This window comes from Bos taurus, chromosome 12 (assembly GCF_002263795.3).
Source record: "Bos taurus isolate L1 Dominette 01449 registration number 42190680 breed Hereford chromosome 12, ARS-UCD2.0, whole genome shotgun sequence".
NCBI classification, from domain to species: domain Eukaryota; kingdom Metazoa; phylum Chordata; class Mammalia; order Artiodactyla; family Bovidae; genus Bos; species Bos taurus.
Genome location: NC_037339.1, coordinates 54565470 through 54585413, shown reverse-complemented (window position 1 = coordinate 54585413; position 19944 = coordinate 54565470). Strand labels below are relative to the sequence as shown.

At 41.7% G+C, this 19944-nt stretch overlaps 1 protein-coding gene across 1 annotated transcript in view; it reads right to left on the bottom strand.

Moving 5' to 3' along the window:
* NDFIP2 (Nedd4 family interacting protein 2) overlaps positions 1 to 6777 on the bottom strand; it is a 70547-nt gene extending 63770 nt beyond the window's left edge. The window contains exon 1 of the mRNA NM_001205720.1: positions 6411 to 6777. Coding sequence (NP_001192649.1) covers positions 6411 to 6731 — 321 coding nt within the window. The 5' untranslated portion in view covers positions 6732 to 6777. The remainder of the gene's footprint in view (positions 1 to 6410) is intronic.
* Between the last annotated feature and the right edge of the window lie 13167 nt (positions 6778 to 19944).

Genomic DNA, 19944 nt, shown 5'->3' with positions numbered 1-19944 from the left:
CTGAAAGAGATGGGAATAAAAGACCACCTGACTTGCCTCTTGAGAAACCTGTATACAGGTCAGGAAGCAACAGTTAGAACTGGACATGGAACAAGACTGGCTCCAAATAGGAAAAGGAGTGTGTCAAGGCTGTATATTGTCACCCTGCTTATTTAACTTATATGCAGAGTACATCATGAGAAATGCTGGACTGGAAGAAGCACAAGCTGGAATCAAGATTGCCGGGAAAAATATCAATAACCTCAGACATGCAGATGGCACCACCCTTATGGCAGAAAGTGAAGAAGAACTAAAGAGCCTCTTGATGAAAGTGAAAGAGGAGAGTGAAAAAGTGGGCTTAAAGCTCAACATTTAGAAAACTGAATTTGCCATCACTTCATGGCAAATAGATGAGGAAACAGTAGAAACGGTGGCTGACTTTATTTTTCTTGGCTTCAAAATCACTGCAGATGGTGACTGCAGCCATGAAATTAAAAGACGCTTACTCCTTGGAAGGAAAGCTATGACCAACCTAGACAGCATATTAAAAAAGCAGAGGCATTACTTTGCCAACAAAGGTCCGTCTAGTCAAGGCTACGGTTTTCCCAGTGGTCATGTATGGATGTGAGAGCTGGACTATAAAGAAGGCTGAGGGCCGAAGAATTGATGCTTTTGAACTGTGGTGTTGGAGAAGACTCTTGAGAGTCCCTTGGACTGCAAGGAGATCCAACCAGTCCATCCTAAAGGAAATCAGTCCTGAATATTCATTGGAAGGACTGATGTTGAAGCTGAAACTAAAATACTTTGGCCACCTGATGCAAAGAGCTGACTCATTTGAAAATACCCTGATGCTGGGAAAGATTGAGTGCAGGAGAAGGGGATGACAAGAGGATGAGATGGTTGGATGGCATCACCGACTCAATGGACATGGGTTTGTGTGGACTCTGGGAGTTGGTGATGGACAGGGAGGCCTGGCAGGCTGCACATCATGGTGTCACAAAGAGTCGGACACGACTGAGCGACTGAATTGAACTGAGAAATGTAGGCCCAACAACTGGTATGTGGTATATGGAAGTTAGCTGTACAATTCTTTCAACTTTTGAATATATTTGAAAGTTTTTGTTTTGTTTTTGGCTGCATTGTGTGGTCTGTGGGATCTTAGTTCACTGACCAGACATCAAACCCATGCCCCGAGAAGTGGAATCACAGAGTCCTAACCAATGGACCACCAGGGAAGTCCCTGGAAGTTTTCATATTAAACTGGGCGGTGGGGGAGATTCAATGAGGCCACTGAAGATTTTTAAGCAAGGAAATGAAAATCAAATTTATATTCTACAATTCATGCAGTGCAAGCATATACCGAAGGATGATTAGATGAAGGAAGAAAGTTCTAAGCAGGCTATTACAACAGTCCATGCCATAGAAGATATCAACATTTGAAGAGTAAGTACAAAGTGAGTTCATGGAGAGAAGAAAAATCAGGGCAGTCAGTGCTTAGTTGCTCAATCACGTCCAACTCTTTGCGACCCCATGGACTGTGGCCCACCAGGCTCTTCTGTCCATGGGATTTTCCAGGCAAGAACACTGGTGTGGGTTACCATATCCTCCTCCAGGGGATATTCCTGACCCAGGGATCAAACCTACATCTCCTCTGCCTCCTGCACTGCAGGCCGAGGAGAGAGCTCCTTCATTTCAGGAATGAGGAAGGAGTTTCAAGGAAAAGTTCACAATGTCAACATAAAAGAACTTAAGCATGAAAAGAACGAAAAGTACCTAGATTAAGCAATGGACCCTGATGATGTAAAAGAGGTGTGGGAAGAATGTAGATCAGATAAAAGATATTAGTAAGTTCAAAGGAAACAAACAAGTGACAAGTAATCTGGCTGGGACAAGAGAGGAAGGAAAAACTGAAACATAAAGTAAAAGACTGAAATATTTCTTTTAAATGTGAAACAAAAGTACATGGCTGCACCTAAAAGCCACAACTCACCCAGAACCTGTACTCCTGGCTCAGGCAGCCAGCTGGGTGTCTGACTGTCCTTGCACATTTTTACTGCGTGTGACAGTCTGCAAAGCTTGTCCATTTCACCATACTGCGAGGATTCTTCTAATAAGTCACACAGGCAACAAAGAAGGTCAAGGTGACCACAGCTGACAACTGCCTCTCAGGGAGACGTAAACTAGCTTGTTTGTTGTTTGCTATAATGCCTGCAGCTTGCTTAAAAAAAAAAAGTGCTGGCCCCTTGGTCCTGAGCTCCTTGGCTGTGATCTACTATGTGCATCCATCTAGACCCATCATCCTCATGGGACCTGGTTACAAGGAAAGACAGCACAAACAGGCTGACATTCATGAGTGTGCAGTGCTGTGACTAGTAATGTCACTTGTTTCTGACCTGGGAGTCTCCTGTTTGTCTGCCAGCAACCATGAAACATTAACAGACTAATTGTCAGCTTGTAAATATGGCAAAATCAAATCTTAAGATTTTTCAGAGTTCTTGACATGGACAACAAAGAGCTAGTTGATTTTCATGTTGCTAAATAAGAGACAAAAACACAGACACCAGCAAAAACTACAATTTATGTAACATTTTATAGTTTATTTACCTTGCATTATTCATAATATTTATTATATATCCATCTCTACACTATATTTTATACATATATTACATTATATAATTCTCATAATAATCCTAATGAGGTAGGTACTAATATGAGGAAACTGAGGCTTTAAGATGTTAGATAACTAAGCCAAGGTCTCACAAATTGTAATCAACACAACCTAACTATAGGCTCAGATGACATTAAAGATGTGAGGGTTTTCTTTAATCATCAATAGTCAACCTCCTTCCCAGCTGATTTATCAAGAGCAACTCTAATTCACCATATGTTAGAGCAAAGCATCTATATCATAGTACGAATACTTCATTCTTATAGAAAACTAACGTTTTGGAAATGTTAATAGAATCAAAGTTGTCTCTCATCAAAGTTGTCTCTAAAAATCTGTGGTTTAGGAAGAGCTAGGTTAAACAAATTCAAACCATTGTCTTCAGGGCAGAAGCTCTCACAGTTTTAATATACAAATATATGTTCTTCCAGGTGGCGCTAATGGTAAAGAACCTGCCTGCCAATGCAGGAGATTTAAAAGGCCTGGGGTTTGATCCCTGGGTCAGGGAAGATCCCATGGAGAAGGCAATGGCAACCTACTCCAAAACCCTTGCCTGGAGAATGCCATGGACAGAGGAGTCCCACAGGCTACAGTCCATAGGGTCACAAACAGTCAGACATAACTGAAGCGACTTAGCACACACATATGCTAATATGTATTCTATTTCTTCTAAAACCATCTATTATCTTCATTCTGAATGCTCGCTCCAGTTTGGAAAACTACTGCTGCAATCAACAGTGCCAATTTAACTTGTGCACAGAATACCTTTGAAAACTTAGCAGTCAGCTTGGTGGTTCAAGTACACAAGTCCTTTAAAATAGAGAACATCAAAGTCAGAATGTGGCATAACAGCTCCAAGCCAAGTCAACTACTTCACAGTCTGGCACCACTGCCCATTTCCTACCAAACAAAAGTCAGCTTCCCATAACACAATGGAACCACATGGCTTTTTCTGAAATTAGAAGGGTAACAAGGCAAGGTTTTTATATGTTTAGCTCTGTACATTGTAAACACTGTTTTCCTGAACAAAATTTAGACACTTAACGATGGAGCAGAGATCACAGAAAAAGTAGTTTTCACATAAAGCTTGAGAATTCGTTAACGACAGTAAGTCATTCTGATGGTCCTAGGCATCACCATTAACTCATCTGTTCATGGGATTCTCCAAGCAAGAATACTGAAGTGGGTAGCCATCCCCTTTTCTAGGGGATCTTTCTGACCCAAGGATGGAACCTGAGTCTCCCAAATAGCAGGCAGATTCTTTACCATCTGAGCCACCAGGGAAGCCCCAATTATCAATACGGAAAACTAAATTTTAACTCTATGAATAAGTGGAAAATTAACATCGTATATACCATTTCGCCACCAAGCATATTTTCCTGTCTTCTACTTAGTCATCTCTAAACATTTGACAACTGAAACTGCTCTTTGCTCTGTTGTTATTAATCATTCCAGAGTTTTCACAAAAGCCAGCCACACAACAGTTGTGTTAGTTACACAAGCCAGAGCTGTAGACTGGTCCCTAGCTTACTGCCAACCAAATCAGCTGCCTTTTTTTTTTTTTCCTTGCCCTCTGTTCTGAAGGAATACCTCCACCCATTCAAAGTCTGCATAGGACACATCTCTAATGGGGGGTGAGGGGTCAGGGGTGTGGGGAATATACCAAGATAAAGTTATTGATCAGGCCATTCTCAACAAAACCAAGAGCTATTCTAGACAGATGAAATTACCATGTAATTACACAGGAACTGGAATTAAAATCTTAATTGTACTAAGATTCTCAAACACTTCACCTTACAAGGAAGGTGATATCCTACCTACTTGAATCAAGAAGTATCTTTAGAAGGGCAGATTTTTGCCCTCTGCTCTGAAAGATTGCCTCCACCCATTCAAAGTCTATGTGGGGCACATATCCACCTAGGGAAAAAAAAGGGCAATAAAATATCATACTGTCCACTATTTTGAAAGGATTTGTAGAGAAAAAGTATCTTAAAGATCACAGAGCAATTTCCAACATTTTGGTTTTAGGAATTCTTAAAAATAACAATTAACCATAGCTACTGAAAGCAAATGTGACATTATAATAAATTACTTTAAAGCATAGTTACGTCAGTTAATAATGTTTTGAGTAGGGATCTGTATATGAGAACATGGTTGACTCTTATAAGCAAAACCCCAAAGAGAAAGAATTTGAATCGGCTAACACTATTAAAGGGAAACAAATAGGAAAATGAAAGAAAAGTGATTAGAGAAAAGAAATAAACCCACTGGTAACAATATTCAATATTTTATTTTTACTAACATCTGCAAAAATAGGAATATGCCTTAAAAAAAGAAAACAAACCATCAAAAGTGTATACACTAACAACTTGAAAAATGTCTTCCCATACTGGCAGCAATATTTTCCAAACCATTCTGAAAATACTGATGAATTTTTACAGAATTCAGATCAATAACTTTATTGTGGTATACCCCCCACACCCCATTTTACAGAATTCCAAATGAACATACAACATTTGGAGGTTTTACTGGATGTAAACCAGATGAAACTGATGCATAATGAGTTTTTATCTTAAAATATACATATATATATATACCACAAAACTACATACATTGGGATTTTAACTTTCAGGACCCTTCATATTTGTCAAAGTACACTTATTAATAGAAATTCTTAGTTCACAATAAGTCTCACCTGTGTAAATAGATTTGAAATATGAAATCTGCACTAACATATCTAGATTTGTAAATCTTACAAACAGTACTGTCAATTGTACCATCGGTGCTCCATAATTAACGTTTTTCTCCTTTCCCTCAGAAAATAGGCTTAACTAAATTACCACCTCAAAGTTTACAGAATAACATGCTACCTAGCTGCAAGGAAATAGTCAACTATAGCTGAGTCCATTTTTAAACAGGGTTTACCTAGGACTCTCCAATGAGAAGAAAAATATATACTAGAAAAACGGACACGGGAAAACACAGAGGGCCACTTTTCACTCATTTCAACTTACAAAGGATTAATATGGTTAAACTGGAAAACCTTGTACTTAAAGAAAATTAATTTTTCAAACACGATGAGCATTTTTAGGAAAACTTCCTGTTTCCCCTCCCACCAATTAAAAAAAAAATAGGAAAAAAAAGTCGTTTTTCTAATAAAAACAGAAAAGGCCAAAATGACAAGGTTAACTAGGACTAAGAAATAGATAGATCAGCCCCACGACTTTCTCTACAGTTGCGCAATTTTTAAACCCACACTTTTTTTTTTTTAAGCCAAATCCACATCCCACCCCACCTAGTGCTTACCTCTCCCTCCTTCCCACCCACTCCATCTATGACGAAGATCACCTTCCCAGCAGGTATGTTAACTCATTTCCAGTACACAATCCACTGGAAAATCTCTGAAGTAACTGGGTCAGGGCATGACGAAATGATCGAGAAAGTGAGAAATAAAAGAGATATAAGTTCTAAAAGGAGGCGGGGGGCGGGGGGGGGGGGGCGATGTCTAACAGCGGAAGGATAAGGACCTAAAAGACGACCTGGGTCTAGAAAGAAGGGTCTCAAAGGATCCACAGGCAGGCTCCAATACGAGAGATGTGAAGGAAGCACGGTCCTGCCAGAAGAGCCAAAAACAAATCATCCAACATGCCCCACCGGGGATAACCGGTGGAAAGGGGCTCTGGAATCCACGGGGGGCGGAGGGGTGGGGGGACAATCCCGGGGTTCCGGGAGGCGCAGGAGGCCGGGGCTGGGGACAGAAACTCACCACCTGGTAGCGGCCAGTCCCCGCCTGGTGGTGATCCATCCTGCCCGGCTCGGGGTCCGGCTTCCGAGTGGGTGAGTCCCCTCGGCACTCAGCCCCCTCGGCCACCCCCTTCAACGACGTCGTCGCCTCAGCGACTCTTCCGCCTCTGTTTCTGCGGCCGCGATCGCCCGGCCGGGCCGCCTCACTTCCCGTCGCTGCCGCAGAAGCCGCGGAAACCTCCGCGTCGGCCGCAGCTTGGGGGCGAAGCTCCGGGGCGCCGTGCGCGCTACTGAGCATGCTCGGGATGGTCGCGCATGCTCGCTGGGTCCTCCGGCGTCCCATCCGCGTCGCAAGGGGGGGTTTCGCTGGGTGGGATGAAATGGGATGAAATGGAAAAGTCAGGCAAGTCCAGGGGAGCGATCTAGGTTGTCAGCCTGTCGGGAGTGGGTGGTGGCTAAAGGAGCGGAGAAAAAAAATTATCACCGTCCTTGATTGGTCTTTTCAGTCCGAAGGGTTGCTTGCAGGCAGAGTCACGTTGTCGAGGATAAAAGAGACGCATTCCAGGAACACTTGAGGACAGGTCACCGTGTTTCCTCACACGTCTTGTTATCCACCCAGCCTAGAACAATGCTAGGACACTCCTAAAAGACTTATTCAAAAACCATTAGTGAGTTAAGAGATATCATTTTAGGTTGTTTTGTTTGTCCCCTTCTTGCTAATAAGAGATTTAAGAGTCCAACAAGGAGTCTTCAGCCACACTCATGTATCTCGCCGAGGAAAGGAGCCCCTAGAGCACTAGGTTACTGAAAGGATACAAGAAGATAATGAAATAATATAGGACTCTTCTAGGGTCATATTCACATCAGTAATTCCAAAGGGTTTAACAGTAAAGATTCGCTTTGTGTGCAGTAAGACGATCTCAATAACCGGTTAACCACACTTGACCTACCGTGTGTATCTCCCACCAGACACAAAGCATGTTTCTCTAGCAAGTAAAAGAATATGATGGGGCGGTGTTCTCTTTAACCCAAAGAGTTTCGATACACTGAAAACTATGATCCCACGTGATTTGGCTCAGTTGTCTTTTCTATTTTACTTCCCTCCTGAATCCCCAAAGGAGATTCCCTGCAATGAAAAAGGCTAGTGGGTGCGCCTCATCACCTAGTTAAAAACAGCAAAAATACAACAAGGAGAGACATTCATTGAGAGAGCAACTGAAAAATGTAAGCCTTCCCCGTTGTTTTATTCAAGGCATTGATCAGTTCTTGGTATTTCTGCCATCTTGACACATCTAGTGGTGGAAAGTATTAATAGGCTGATACAATAAGAGGCAACGATAATGTCATACTTAAATGTCTTTAACCTTTCTTTGTGCTTAGTTGCTCAGTCGCTGAGTCCTGTCCCACTTATTGTGATCCCAGGGACTTTTGCCCGCTGTGCTCCTGTCCATGGAATTTCCCAGGCAAGAATACTGGAGTGGGTAACTATTTCCTCCTCCAGGATATCTTCCCTACCCAGGGATTGAACCCAAGTTTCCCACATTGCAAGCGGATTCTTTACCATCTGAGCCACCGGGGAAGCCCAGGCTTTCTTCAGGTGTAACTTAATGCATTTTCGGTTTAAGATAATAAACATGACATTTCATTGTGTAGCTGTACAGGAACTCACTCTCACAATTTCACCTCAAATGATATTACCTTTCAACAATCAAGACAACCACCAGTGTCAGCAAAATGAAATTAGAGCCCTACATCGCTTATGATCTATACCATTCCTTTAGAACTTAATTTTATATGCAGCTGCACTTTCATTAATCATTTATATGTCCATTTGTCTTTCAAACAAGCTGCTGCACAGAACGGAGGCCATTTTTTACACCTAGCACACCCAGAACAGTAATGAGAACATAATGGTGAAAACCAGTGACCTGACCAAAAGTAAACATCCTAAATCTTGTTAGAGTAACAGATCTTTCAGTTTTACTCTCCTCCCAAGTTTTGTGAATGGTTTGGTAATTTAGAGAGCAGGTGACAAAATTCAACAGGAAAGTGTCTTTTCAGTGAAGAGGAGGAAGAGAAAGAGGGGAAAGAAAAGGAGAAGAGCTAATATGTGTTGACCCCTTCCCAAGCCAAGAACTGCATGAGCTGTTATTTTGTCTTCACAGCATCTCCATGATGTAGGCACGATTGTCATCCAGGTTTAACAAATCAGGAAACTAAGGCACTGGGAGGTTCAGGAACTTTCCAAAGCCAATCGCTAACAAGTGGTGACAGACTCCAGAGCCCCCACTATGTTAAGCACCATGCTGCAATACATCCTTAAAATGAACCATCCAACCAGCGAACCAACTCCTTTCTCTTTCTGTCCACTGTTGCACTTCATTGTGAAATGGGCAGAAAGAGCTCAGAATGGCTCTCCAGAGGACAATGAGAATCTCTGATCTCACACAGATCAAGGAGGTGGTATTTCAGGAAGTCAGACTGGATCTTTGATGGATCACAAGCAGAAGAGTTGTCCCATAGGAGCAACTTTTGGGCGAAGGCATGGGGGTAATGATATTCTGATCATTTTAGAGGCCTTAAGCAACATCTGATATTTTTCATCTTTAATCTTTTGGTGGTGACAAGTCTAGTTACCTAAGGTGGTGGTCTACCACCATAAACCCAAGTGGAATTTTATAAATATTTATTTATTTGCTTTATTATTTATTTGGCTGCATTAGATCTTAGGTGTGGCATGTGGGATCTTCGCTGTGTCACCTGGGATTTTTCATTGCAGTGCTTGGTGTCAGTATCTGCAACGTACAGGCCCAGCTGCTCCGATTCATGTAGGATCCTACTTCCCTGACCAGGGATCAAGCCCAAGTCCCCAACATTGCAAAGTGGACTCTCAACCGATGAACCACCAGGGAAGTCCCTCATGTGGAATTTTAGAATTAGAGTACACCTCACTAAGACCTCTTCACCACCAAAGACAGTGCCAGCAAAAATTTAATTAGTAGTACTGGGGCAGATGTGGAGATAAGATGTCTGGATTCCCTGTCATGAAAGTGCCCTCTGCCTAGAGCCATCCAGCTGTTAGTTTTGTTGGGGTTTCCTTCAGCTTTTTACTCTGAAGTCCCGCTATTTTCAGGGTGGCACTCTGCTGTTGACTAAACAAGGCCAGGGCACAGGTCTAACTGTTTTGCCTGACACTGGAGCCCTTTTAGGGGCCGTCTGCTCCAGAGTTCCCTGCTGAACTAGCAGAGATTTTGTCAGCTCTGCAGTATGTTGTGACAGCTCTCCGCACCCCATCCTTTGTGCTTTCACAGATGTTAACTCTCTAATAAAGCTCCTGCACTCAAAATTTCATTACAGTATCTGCTTCCTTGAGAGCCCAACCTAGACAAGTACCAAGATGGTCAGTCGAAAGAAAAAACGCACAAAATGGCTGTAAGTTAAATTTTACCTGAGGAACTTTTGGAAGGCTGCAGTCCCGAAACAGCTTGTCAGATAGCTCTGAGGAGCTACTCGGAAGAGGGAAGGGAGGAGCCAGGATACCTATAAACTTTTTTTGCTGGGAAAAAAATACGTAGTCAAGCCTGAAAAGATTACTGCTAATCGCAAAGAACAGCTATCTCACATTAAAATTATCTTTAGTCTGCCTAACTGTGTATGGGAAGATGAAAGAGTCTGAGGTCCTTTGAAATTGTTCCTTAGATGTTCTTCTGAACTAAGGGCCAGTATACCCAAAGCAAAGAATGTTTTCTGATGTTTTCCATCCTTAATTCCCTTCAGGTCACACTCTAAGATATGTGATGCCTAATGGCTTGATCCTTATAGAACTGAAATGTTGTCAGCATTTTTTTTTTTATAAGATAGAAAATGATGGGTCATCCCTGGTGATCCAGCAGTAAAGAATCTGCCTGCCATTGTAGGTGACATGGGTTCAATCCCTGGTCTGGGAAGATCCCACATACAGCAGAGCAACCAAGCCCTCGAGCCACAGCTACTGAAGCATGCATACCCAGAGCCTGTGCTCTGCAACAAGAGAAGCCATCGCACTGAGAAGCCCACACACTGCAACTAGAGAGTAGTCCCCACTCACTGAAACTAGAGAAAGCCCGCACATAGCCACAAAGACCCAGCACAGCTGAAAATAAATGAAGAAAATAGATAATTTAAAAAAATTTAAGTAATTGAACGTTGTTATTATCAAAACTGTGCAACTGTCCTTTCACGTAACTGATATTTCATCTCCAGAATAACCCTAAGTACCCTCCATTGTGATCATTTTCTCATGGGGACGTAATGTATCTATAGTCTTCCTGTTAAGAATGACTTTGATTTTGTTCTTTAGGGTGATGCTGTCAGGCCAAGTCACAGGGCCCCTTTACCTGGACATACTTCCCACTGGGAATCCCTCTTATTCTTCCAGAAGCAGAGGAATTCCCTCCAGAAGTCAGCCCAGTTCTTATCCTCCTTGAAAGAAAGTGAAATTGTTAGCCACTCAGTCATGTCTGACTCTTGGCGACCCCATGGACTATAGCCCACCAGACTCCTCTGCCCATGAAATTCTCCAGGCAAGAATACTGAAGTGGGTAGCCATTCCCTTCTCCAAAGGATCTTCCCGACCCAGGGATTGAACCCAGACCTCCTGCATTGTAAGCAGATTCTTTACAGTCTGAGCCACCAGGGAAGCCCTCCACATCCTCCTCTTATCTCTAACAAGGTATGCAGGAATTTTGTTGAGATTCCCATCTGTTAAAGAGCAGTAGACATGCCATTGCTGGCAGATGACCATCTACAGAGGCCTAAATCAAGGCAGGAAAAACTCCAAATTTTACTTCTTCGGTGATTTTTAGTTTTTTTATATCACTTCCTCTACAACATACAACATAGTGGGTTGGAAAAAAAGTTCGTTCAGGTTTTTCCATATGATGTTACAGAAAAATCCAAATGAACTTTTTGGCCAACTCAGTAGAACTACTCCTCAGTAGCTATTGATGGTTAGTGTGACCACAGCGTTATCTAGAGAATTATCAAAAAGAGGTAAAATCACATTCTCTATCTGGAGTACACATCTTCAGATTTCTATGTCTCTAATAAAAATTCGTTAGCCATTATTTTCAGTACATGAATTCTTAAGTAGATTTTGGAAAACACAATCAACTGTTATCATTTAGTAAATAAAAATAAGCATACTTATTACTGCAGTTTTATCTCTGTCACCATGTATGTGGATCTTTTAAGCAGTTTGTAGGCATGAATCTCAATTTAGCTTCACATAGTGTTCCTTATTTAACTGTTTCTGAGATTCCTGTCATCTGTTCAGCTCTATAATTTTAGAGAGGAAATCTTGTAAAATGAGCAACTTGACGAATCAGGTATCTACTTCCTTTGCCTCTTTCTTCTCTTCCCAGTATGTTTGAAGAATATAAAACACAGCTAATGTTCTTTATCAGTCAGCTCAACCAAAGAGGTATAACCAATAGAAGATGTACATAAAGAGATTTATTGCAAGGAATTGTCTTACACTGTTTTGGGGGCTTGCTGCTGCTGCTGCTAAGTCACTTCAGTCGTGTCCGACTCTGTGCGATCCCATAGACGGCAGCCTACCAGGCTCCCCCGTCCCTGGGATTCTCCAGGCAAGAACACTGGAGTGGGTTGCCATTTCCTTCTCCAGTGCGTGAAAGTGAAAAGTGAAAGTGAAGTTGCTCAGTCGTGTCCGACCCTCAGTGACCCCATGGACTGCAGCCTTCCAGGCTCCTCCGTCCATGGGATTCTCCAGGCAAGAGTACTGGAGTGCTAGGCCAGTCCAAATCTGTCACACAGGCCACTGGAACTCTAGAAACTGCTGTCTACAAACAGAATTTCTTCTTCCTCTGAGAAGCCTCAATTCTGCTCTTAAAGCCTACCCAGATTATAGAAGATAATCCCCTTTACTTACAATCAACTTATTTTGAACTTTGAAAGTGAAAGTCACTCAGTCATGTCGCTCACTTTGCAAACCCATGGACTATACAGTCCGAGGAATTCTCAAGGCCAGAATACTAGAGTGGGCAGCCTATCCCTTCTCCAGCAGATCTGTCCAACCCAGGAACCAAAACGGGGTCTCCTGCATTACAGATGGGTTCTTTACCAACTGAGCTATCAGGGAAGCCCCTTTTGAACTTTAATCATATCTACAAGATAAGTTCATAGCATGCTTAGATTAGTATTCCATTGAATAGCTGGGACTATAGCATAAGCATAGCATTGTTTGACAAAGCAAACTATCACAAGTTTTTTAAACACTGCTGCTGCTGCTGCTGCTGCTAAGTCGCTTCAGTCGTGTCCGACTCTGTGTGACCCCATAGACGGCAGCCCACCAGGCTCCCCCGTCCCTGGGATTCTCCAGGCAAGAACACTGGAGTGGGTTGCCATTTCCTTCTCCAATGCATGAAGTGAAAAGTGAAAGGGAAGTCATTCAGTCGTGTCCGACTCTTTGCGACCCTAAGGACTGTAGCCCACCAGGCTCCTCCATCCATGGGATTTTCCAGGCAAGAGTACTGGAGTAGGTTGCCAACACTACAAAAAGAAATTGTCTCTGTATAATCAAGGATAAAGGGAAGAGGGAAAACAGAAGAGAGAAAGGAAGTACCAGAGAATTAGCTTACAGATTTAAAATAAATTTTCATAATAAATATTTCCTCTCAGCTTTATTTTATACATGTACTGTTGGATATAGAGGAACCAACAGGCAACAATCAGAAAACATTTGAATTTTGATAAGATACATTTCAGATAACAATATTTTTTATTAAAATTTTTATTTTTTCTTTGTTAGGTCATGAGCAACAAATCTAAGCAAATCAGCAGCCATTTTGCCTTCAGGATTACATATTTTTTAAGTTGGGCTAAGTCATAAGTTATTGGGGCTTCTCTGGTAGCTCAGGCAGTGAAGAATCCACCTGCAATGCAGGAGACCTGGTTCCATCCCTGGGTCAGGAAGATCCCCTGGAGATGGGAATAGCTACCCACTCTAGTATTCTTGCCTGGAGAATCCCTTGGACAGAGGAGACTGGTGGGCTACCAATCCCAACCCCAGTTGGTGGGCTACCAATCCTAGTGGGGTCGCAAAGAGTTGGACATGACTGACCGACTAAGCACGCAAGTTATAAGTTATTAAAATGGTCTTTGCTTTACCTTGAATATTGAAGACTATTCTTTAACCACACTAAAGCATGACTTTTTGTGTTGTTCTTTTTTTCTCTGAAAGCCTGATAATCACTTTCGTCACAGAAGAGCAGGGCTGGCACTAATATTGCCTATTCAGTTTTCCCTTGACTTACATTTGATTATCGTGTAAGAAAAGAAGATAAACACTATTTGTATGTGGGGGGGAGGTGGGGTGTAAAAAATACAAGAAAAAAAAGTGTCTTCTACATATCAAAGTGTTCTTAACATTTTTTTTAAATTTTATTTTATTTTTAAACTTTACATAATTGTATTAGTTTTGCCAAATATCAAAATGAATCCATCACAGGTATACATGTGCTCCCCATCCTGAACCCTCCTCCCTCCTCCCTCCCCATACCATCCCTTTGGGTCATCCCATTTTAAACATCATTTTCTTCATGGGAGGCACCAGGCTTCGTTTGTTAAGTAGCCTGCAGTCAGTATGCTGCTTCACTGTGAACAACATAATACAACATTAACAATAAGGTCGCCATATAACAAAGTTGTCTCATTTCAGTACTGAGGATAAAGGGCACGGATTAAAAAAAAAAAATCTGAAGGGACAAAATGATGTCAGTAATTAGAGTAACTTATCACACAGAACTAGGGAAAAATTCATACCCATTACCCAGCCTTAAGATTCAAACTGGGGAGGGACGTCCTTGGTGGTCCAGTGGCTGAGATTCCGAGTGTCCTATGCAGGGGGCCCAGATTCAATCCCTGGTCAGGAAACAGATCCCACGTGCTGCAACTAAGAACTGGTGCAGCCAAATAAGTAAATTTAAAAAAAAAAAAGATTCAAATAGGGGGAAAAAACCTAAGGGCTTAACAGAGCCAATGTAAGCCCAGATAATGGGGGAAAAAAAAGAGATGGTGGTGGAATTCCCTTTATATCTGGAAGTTTTATTCTAGAATAAGTAAAATACTTATAATGTATCCCAGTTTACCTGTCAATAATAAAGTTTCCATGAAATATATATAAATTATGCTTATAGAGAATGATCATTGAGAAATCTGATGTTATTTCCCCAATAAGCACGAAGACATCAAGTTCAAATCCTCTTCTTTATCCAGTGTCTTAGTCTTTTGGGGATGCTATGACAGATTACCACAGATTGGATGGTTTATGAACAATGGATATTTATTTCTCAAAGTTTGGGGGGTTGGAAGTCCAAAATCAGAGTGCGGCATGGTCTGGTTTTCACCAGAGTCGCTTTATAGGTTTCAGAGTATGGAATTCTCATTGTTCCCACAGGGCAGAAGGGCCAGTGAGGGATCTCTCTAGGGACTCTTTTATAGCTACTTAAGTCCCATTCATGAGAGCCCCATCTCTGGACTTAATCACATCCTGAAGACCCACTTCTTAATGCCATCAACCTGGGCTTTAGAGTTTCAACAGCTGAATCTAGGGGAACACAAACATTCACACCATACCATCCAGATATTGACCTTTTAAAAGAAAAGCACCAGTGTTACAAAAACACACACACAGATACACATAGAGTAGAAAATTGAATGTAATTTATTCTTGGTTTGAATGAGGCAGATGATTTGGTTCACTACAGGCCCTTGAAATGTCCTTAGAATCCACCTGTTTGGAAAAAAGAGGAATGTTTGTTTTCATGGAGCTATAAAAACTCTAGCACTTGAAGGGACTTTCCAGATCACCCACCCAGACACCTTGGTTTTGAAAATATGGAAACTGAGGCTCAGAGAGGTAAGGCAACCTTAAAGGGCTATCTGCAAAGCTACCACCCAACTTTCAGCTTGGTTCTAATGTGGTAACTCATAAAACAATCCAAAATACTCCGCTGACTGTTCCCATCGCATCCAGCCAGAAATAACCCTCCAAAACAGTACAAATCAGAATAAACATTTAGAACTCTGACATGTCAAGAACTCGACACATCAAAATTTCTTTGGAAGAAGTGTTGGTCAAATGTTTTGCCACAAAAGGATTAATTCTGAGATAGTTGCTAATCCTCTTAGGGGTTGCTGCTTTGGAACAAGTAAAACATCTTTTTAAAATAAAATGAATAGGTCCTTCAAAAATATAGTCTTTGAAAACAGAATAGGTACCTAACATTACTTGTATGTGTATAAGCTTAAACATCAAAAAATCCCAACCCCATACATACTTATATATCTGTTCATGTAAGGTTGAAGATGACCTAACCATATAAAGTTAGCCCAGTTCCAACACCGACCCTGGGACTTGACCTTGATTCCTGAAACAATATAACTACACATACATGCAATAGCCCCTAGCTACATGCAACCAGGGATTCCCAGGTGGCTCACTGGTAAAGAATTCACCTGCCAATATACAAAATGGAGGAGACTTGGATTCGATCCCTGGATCAGGAAGATCCCCTGGAGGAGGAAATGGCAACCCACTCCAATATTCTTTCTTGGAAAATCCTATGGACAGAGAAACCTGGCAGGCTACAGTCCATGGGGCATCAAAGAGATGGACAGGACTTAGCAACTGAGAATGCACCCACATGTGACAGTTTAAATTCAAATTAATAATATTAAAATTTTACTTCCTCATTGCCACTAGCCACAGGTGTTTAGTGGCTACCATATTGGGCAGTGCTGATAAAAACATTTGCATCTTCACTGAAGTTTCCATTGGACACCATTGCTCAAAAACTCTCTTACTATTCACCTTAAATTAATCTCCTTCATTTACTTCCTGAATGAGCCACACAATTTTCTAATGGCTTATGTCCCAACTATGCCATATCTTAGCAGTGAGGCTGCTGAGTAGGTCACTTAACCTGCTGAGCTTGTTTGTTCATCTTTAAAATCAGAACACTAAAAATTCCTTCCCTGTCTGTCTCACAGATTGTTTTGGTGTTCACAGGAAATGTAACCATACAAATAAAGCAGGTTGTTGTTTCTGAAGGCCCTTTTCCCTTCTTGCATTTTCTAGTGACTGCCAGAAAAAAAGTGATGTTTAACACTTTTTACACCTAACATGTGGAACAAATATTACAACATACGGGGATTTCCTTGGTGATCCAGTGGCTAAGACTCCACACTCCCAATGCAGGGGAGCACAGTTCCATTCCTGGCCAGGAAACTAGATCACACATGCTACAACTAAGACACAGCATAGACAAATAAATAGCATAAATAAATATTTTTTAAAATATCACAAGGTAGGGAAGATGAAGACTAAAAACACAGAAGCTGGTTAGGCCTCCCAACTTGGTCACATCTTATTTTTCTAGCCCAAGTGACTGGACTTATGCTCTACACAAGTCATTATACAATAATAACTCCTGCTTTCAAATTGTGGTGCTGGAGAAGACTCATGATAGTCCCTTGGACTGCAAGGAGCTCAAATCAGTCAATCCTAAAGGAAATCAACATCAACCCTGAATATTTATTGGAAGGACTGATGTTGAAGCTGAAGCTCCAATATTTTGACCACCTGATGGCCAAAGTATTGGACAAAGAGCCTACCCATTAGAAAAGACCCTAATACTGGGAAAGATAGAAGGCAAGAGGAGAAGAGGGCAACAGACGATGAGATGGTTGGATGGCATCACCGACTCAATGAACATGAAGCATTTGAGCAAACTCTGGGAGATGGTAATGGTCAGGGAAGCCTGACGTGCTGCACTCCATGGGGATGTAAAGAAGGGGACCCAACTTAATGACTGAACAGCAACCACAAACAGCATGTGTAACCGTAGAAAATGTGTCAGTTGTTGTTGTCCAGGAGTAAAACTATTCCGTAGTATATTGTCAGACTTTATAATTGTGGTAATAACGGATAACACTGTTGAAATTAGCTGCCAGTTTTACTAAGTGCTTTTACTTAGGGCTTTCCTGGTATTCAGGTGGTAAAGAATCTGCCTTCAGTGTAGGAGACCTGGGTTTAATCCCTGGGTGGGGAAGAACCCTGGAGAAGGGAATGGCAACCCACTTCAGTATTCTTGCCTAGAGAATTCCATGGACAGAGGAGCCTGGCGGGCTATAGTCCATGGGGTCGCACAGGACTGAGCGACATATTTCACACCAAACACATGCAGTTATTACATGTTGTTATTATAATTTTACATATCAGGAAACAGATATAGAATCTTAAGGAATTTACCACAGGTCACAGATCAAGTGAGGGAAAGGGGATTTGCTGAGTTTTCTAACTTTAAACAATTTTTTTTAACTGAAACAAACATACATACACAAAAGCATGAGATTCCTAAGTGAATAGCACAAAGATTTTTCAAACTGAGCCTCTGCGAACAGCAACCGTATTAAGAACTAGGATATTTCCAGAATCCCAGGAAACCCTGTGGCCCACTCCCAGTCTCTACTCCCATACAAATATTAACCATAATCCTGACTTTTAATATTTGTATACAAACTTTTGACTTTATCTGCATGGAATTGTATCTTTTGTTCCCTGCAAGTCTGATTGTCTTGATTAACTTTATGTTTGTAAAATTTATTCATACTGTTTTTTTTGTTTGTTTGTTTTGGGGTTTTGTTTTTGCTGTAACACACAGCTTGTGGGATCTTATTTCCCCAACCAGAGATCAAACTCATGCCCCCTGCATTGGAAGCACAAAGTCTTAACCACTAAACCACCAGGGAAGTCCTGATTTATTCATATTGTTGGAGTAGTTGTAGTTAGTTCAATTTGTTGTTGTACAGTATTCCATTGTGTGAATATACCATACATTATTTAACTGTTTACTGAGTAAATTGGCATTCAGTTTGTTTCTAGTTTGGGACTTGTATTAGTTTCCTAGTGCTGTGGTAATAGAGAACCACAAATTGAGAGGCTAAAGCAACAAAAATTTATTTTGTCACAATTTTGGAGGCTAGAAATCACAGATGAAATGTCAGCAGGATTGTTTCTTTGGGAGGATGTGAAGAAGAATCTATCCCATACTTCTCCCCTAGCTTCTAGTGGCTCACTGGCTCCTCTGTCCATGGAATTTTCCAGATAAGAAACTGGAGTGGGTTGCCATTTCGTCCTCCAGGGATCGTCCCAACCCAGGGATTGAACCTGCATCTCTTATGTCTCCAGCATTGGCAGGCAGGTTCTTTACCACCACACCACCTGGGAAGCCCGTCTTCTCTTATGCTTGTGTTTAAAATGCCGAAGGATAGGGTGGGGAAATCATACTCCAAATTAGAGTCAAGAGTGACTTCCCTGAGGGTCCAGTGGCTAAGACTCAGCACTCCCAATCTGGGGGTGGGGGCTGGGTTTGATCCCTGATCAGGGAACTAGATCCCACATGCCACAGCTAAGTGTTTGCATGCCTCAACTAAAGATCCCAAAAGATTCCACGTGCTGCAACTAAGACACAGCCAAATAAATAAATAAATAAATAATAAAATCGGGTTAGGAGGAATACATTGGTACAGAACTATCCATCGGCATCTCATCTATTTAAATATATTTTTAAATCTGACCTTTAGTTTCAGAGAGTGAGAGTGTACATGCTTGTCCATGTGAGTATGAGACTGTCCATCTTAGTGTCTATTCCTTTCAACATTACCTTCAAAAGGCTTAGCCGTTTGGCCTGCTCACCTCTCTTTTTCACACCTTTCCATGAGACTGACTTCTCCTGCCTTCAGGCCCTACCTGCAGAGGATACGATGTGTCTACTTTTAGTAACCAATATGGGACCTTGCACAAAGTAGGCCCTGATTATTGATTTATTGTCTATAAGTGATTGAAGCCTCCGTTTCAAGGCTAGGGTCAGAAGGTAAAAAATCTGCCTGCATTGCAGGAGACCTGAATTCGATCCCTGGGTTGGGAAGATCCCTTGGAGGAGGAAATGGCAACGCACTCCAGTATTCTTGCCTGGAGAATCCCATGGACAGAGGAGCCTGGTGGGCTACAGTCCATAGGGTCAGAAAGAGTCAGACACCACTGAGCGATTAATACTTTCTTCTTTCAATAGACGCATAGCATCCATTCTTAGGATGCTGTCTTTTTTTTTAATATAAATTTATTTATTTTAATTGGGGGTTAATTACTTTACAATATTGTATTGGTTTTGCCATACATCAACATGAATCCACCATGGTTATACACGTGTTCCCCATCCCGAACCCCCCTCCCTCCTCCCGCCCTGTACCATCCCTCTGGGTCATCCTAGTGCACCAGCCCCAAGCAACCAGTATCCTGCATCGAACTTGGACTGTTGATTGGTTTCATATATGATATTATACATGTTTCAATGCTATTCTCCCAAATCATCCCACCCTCTCCCTCTCCCACAGAGTCCAAAAGACTGTTCTATACATCTGTGTCTCTGTTGCTATCTCACATACAGGGTTATCGTTACCATCTTTCTAAATTCCATATGTATGTGTTAGTATAC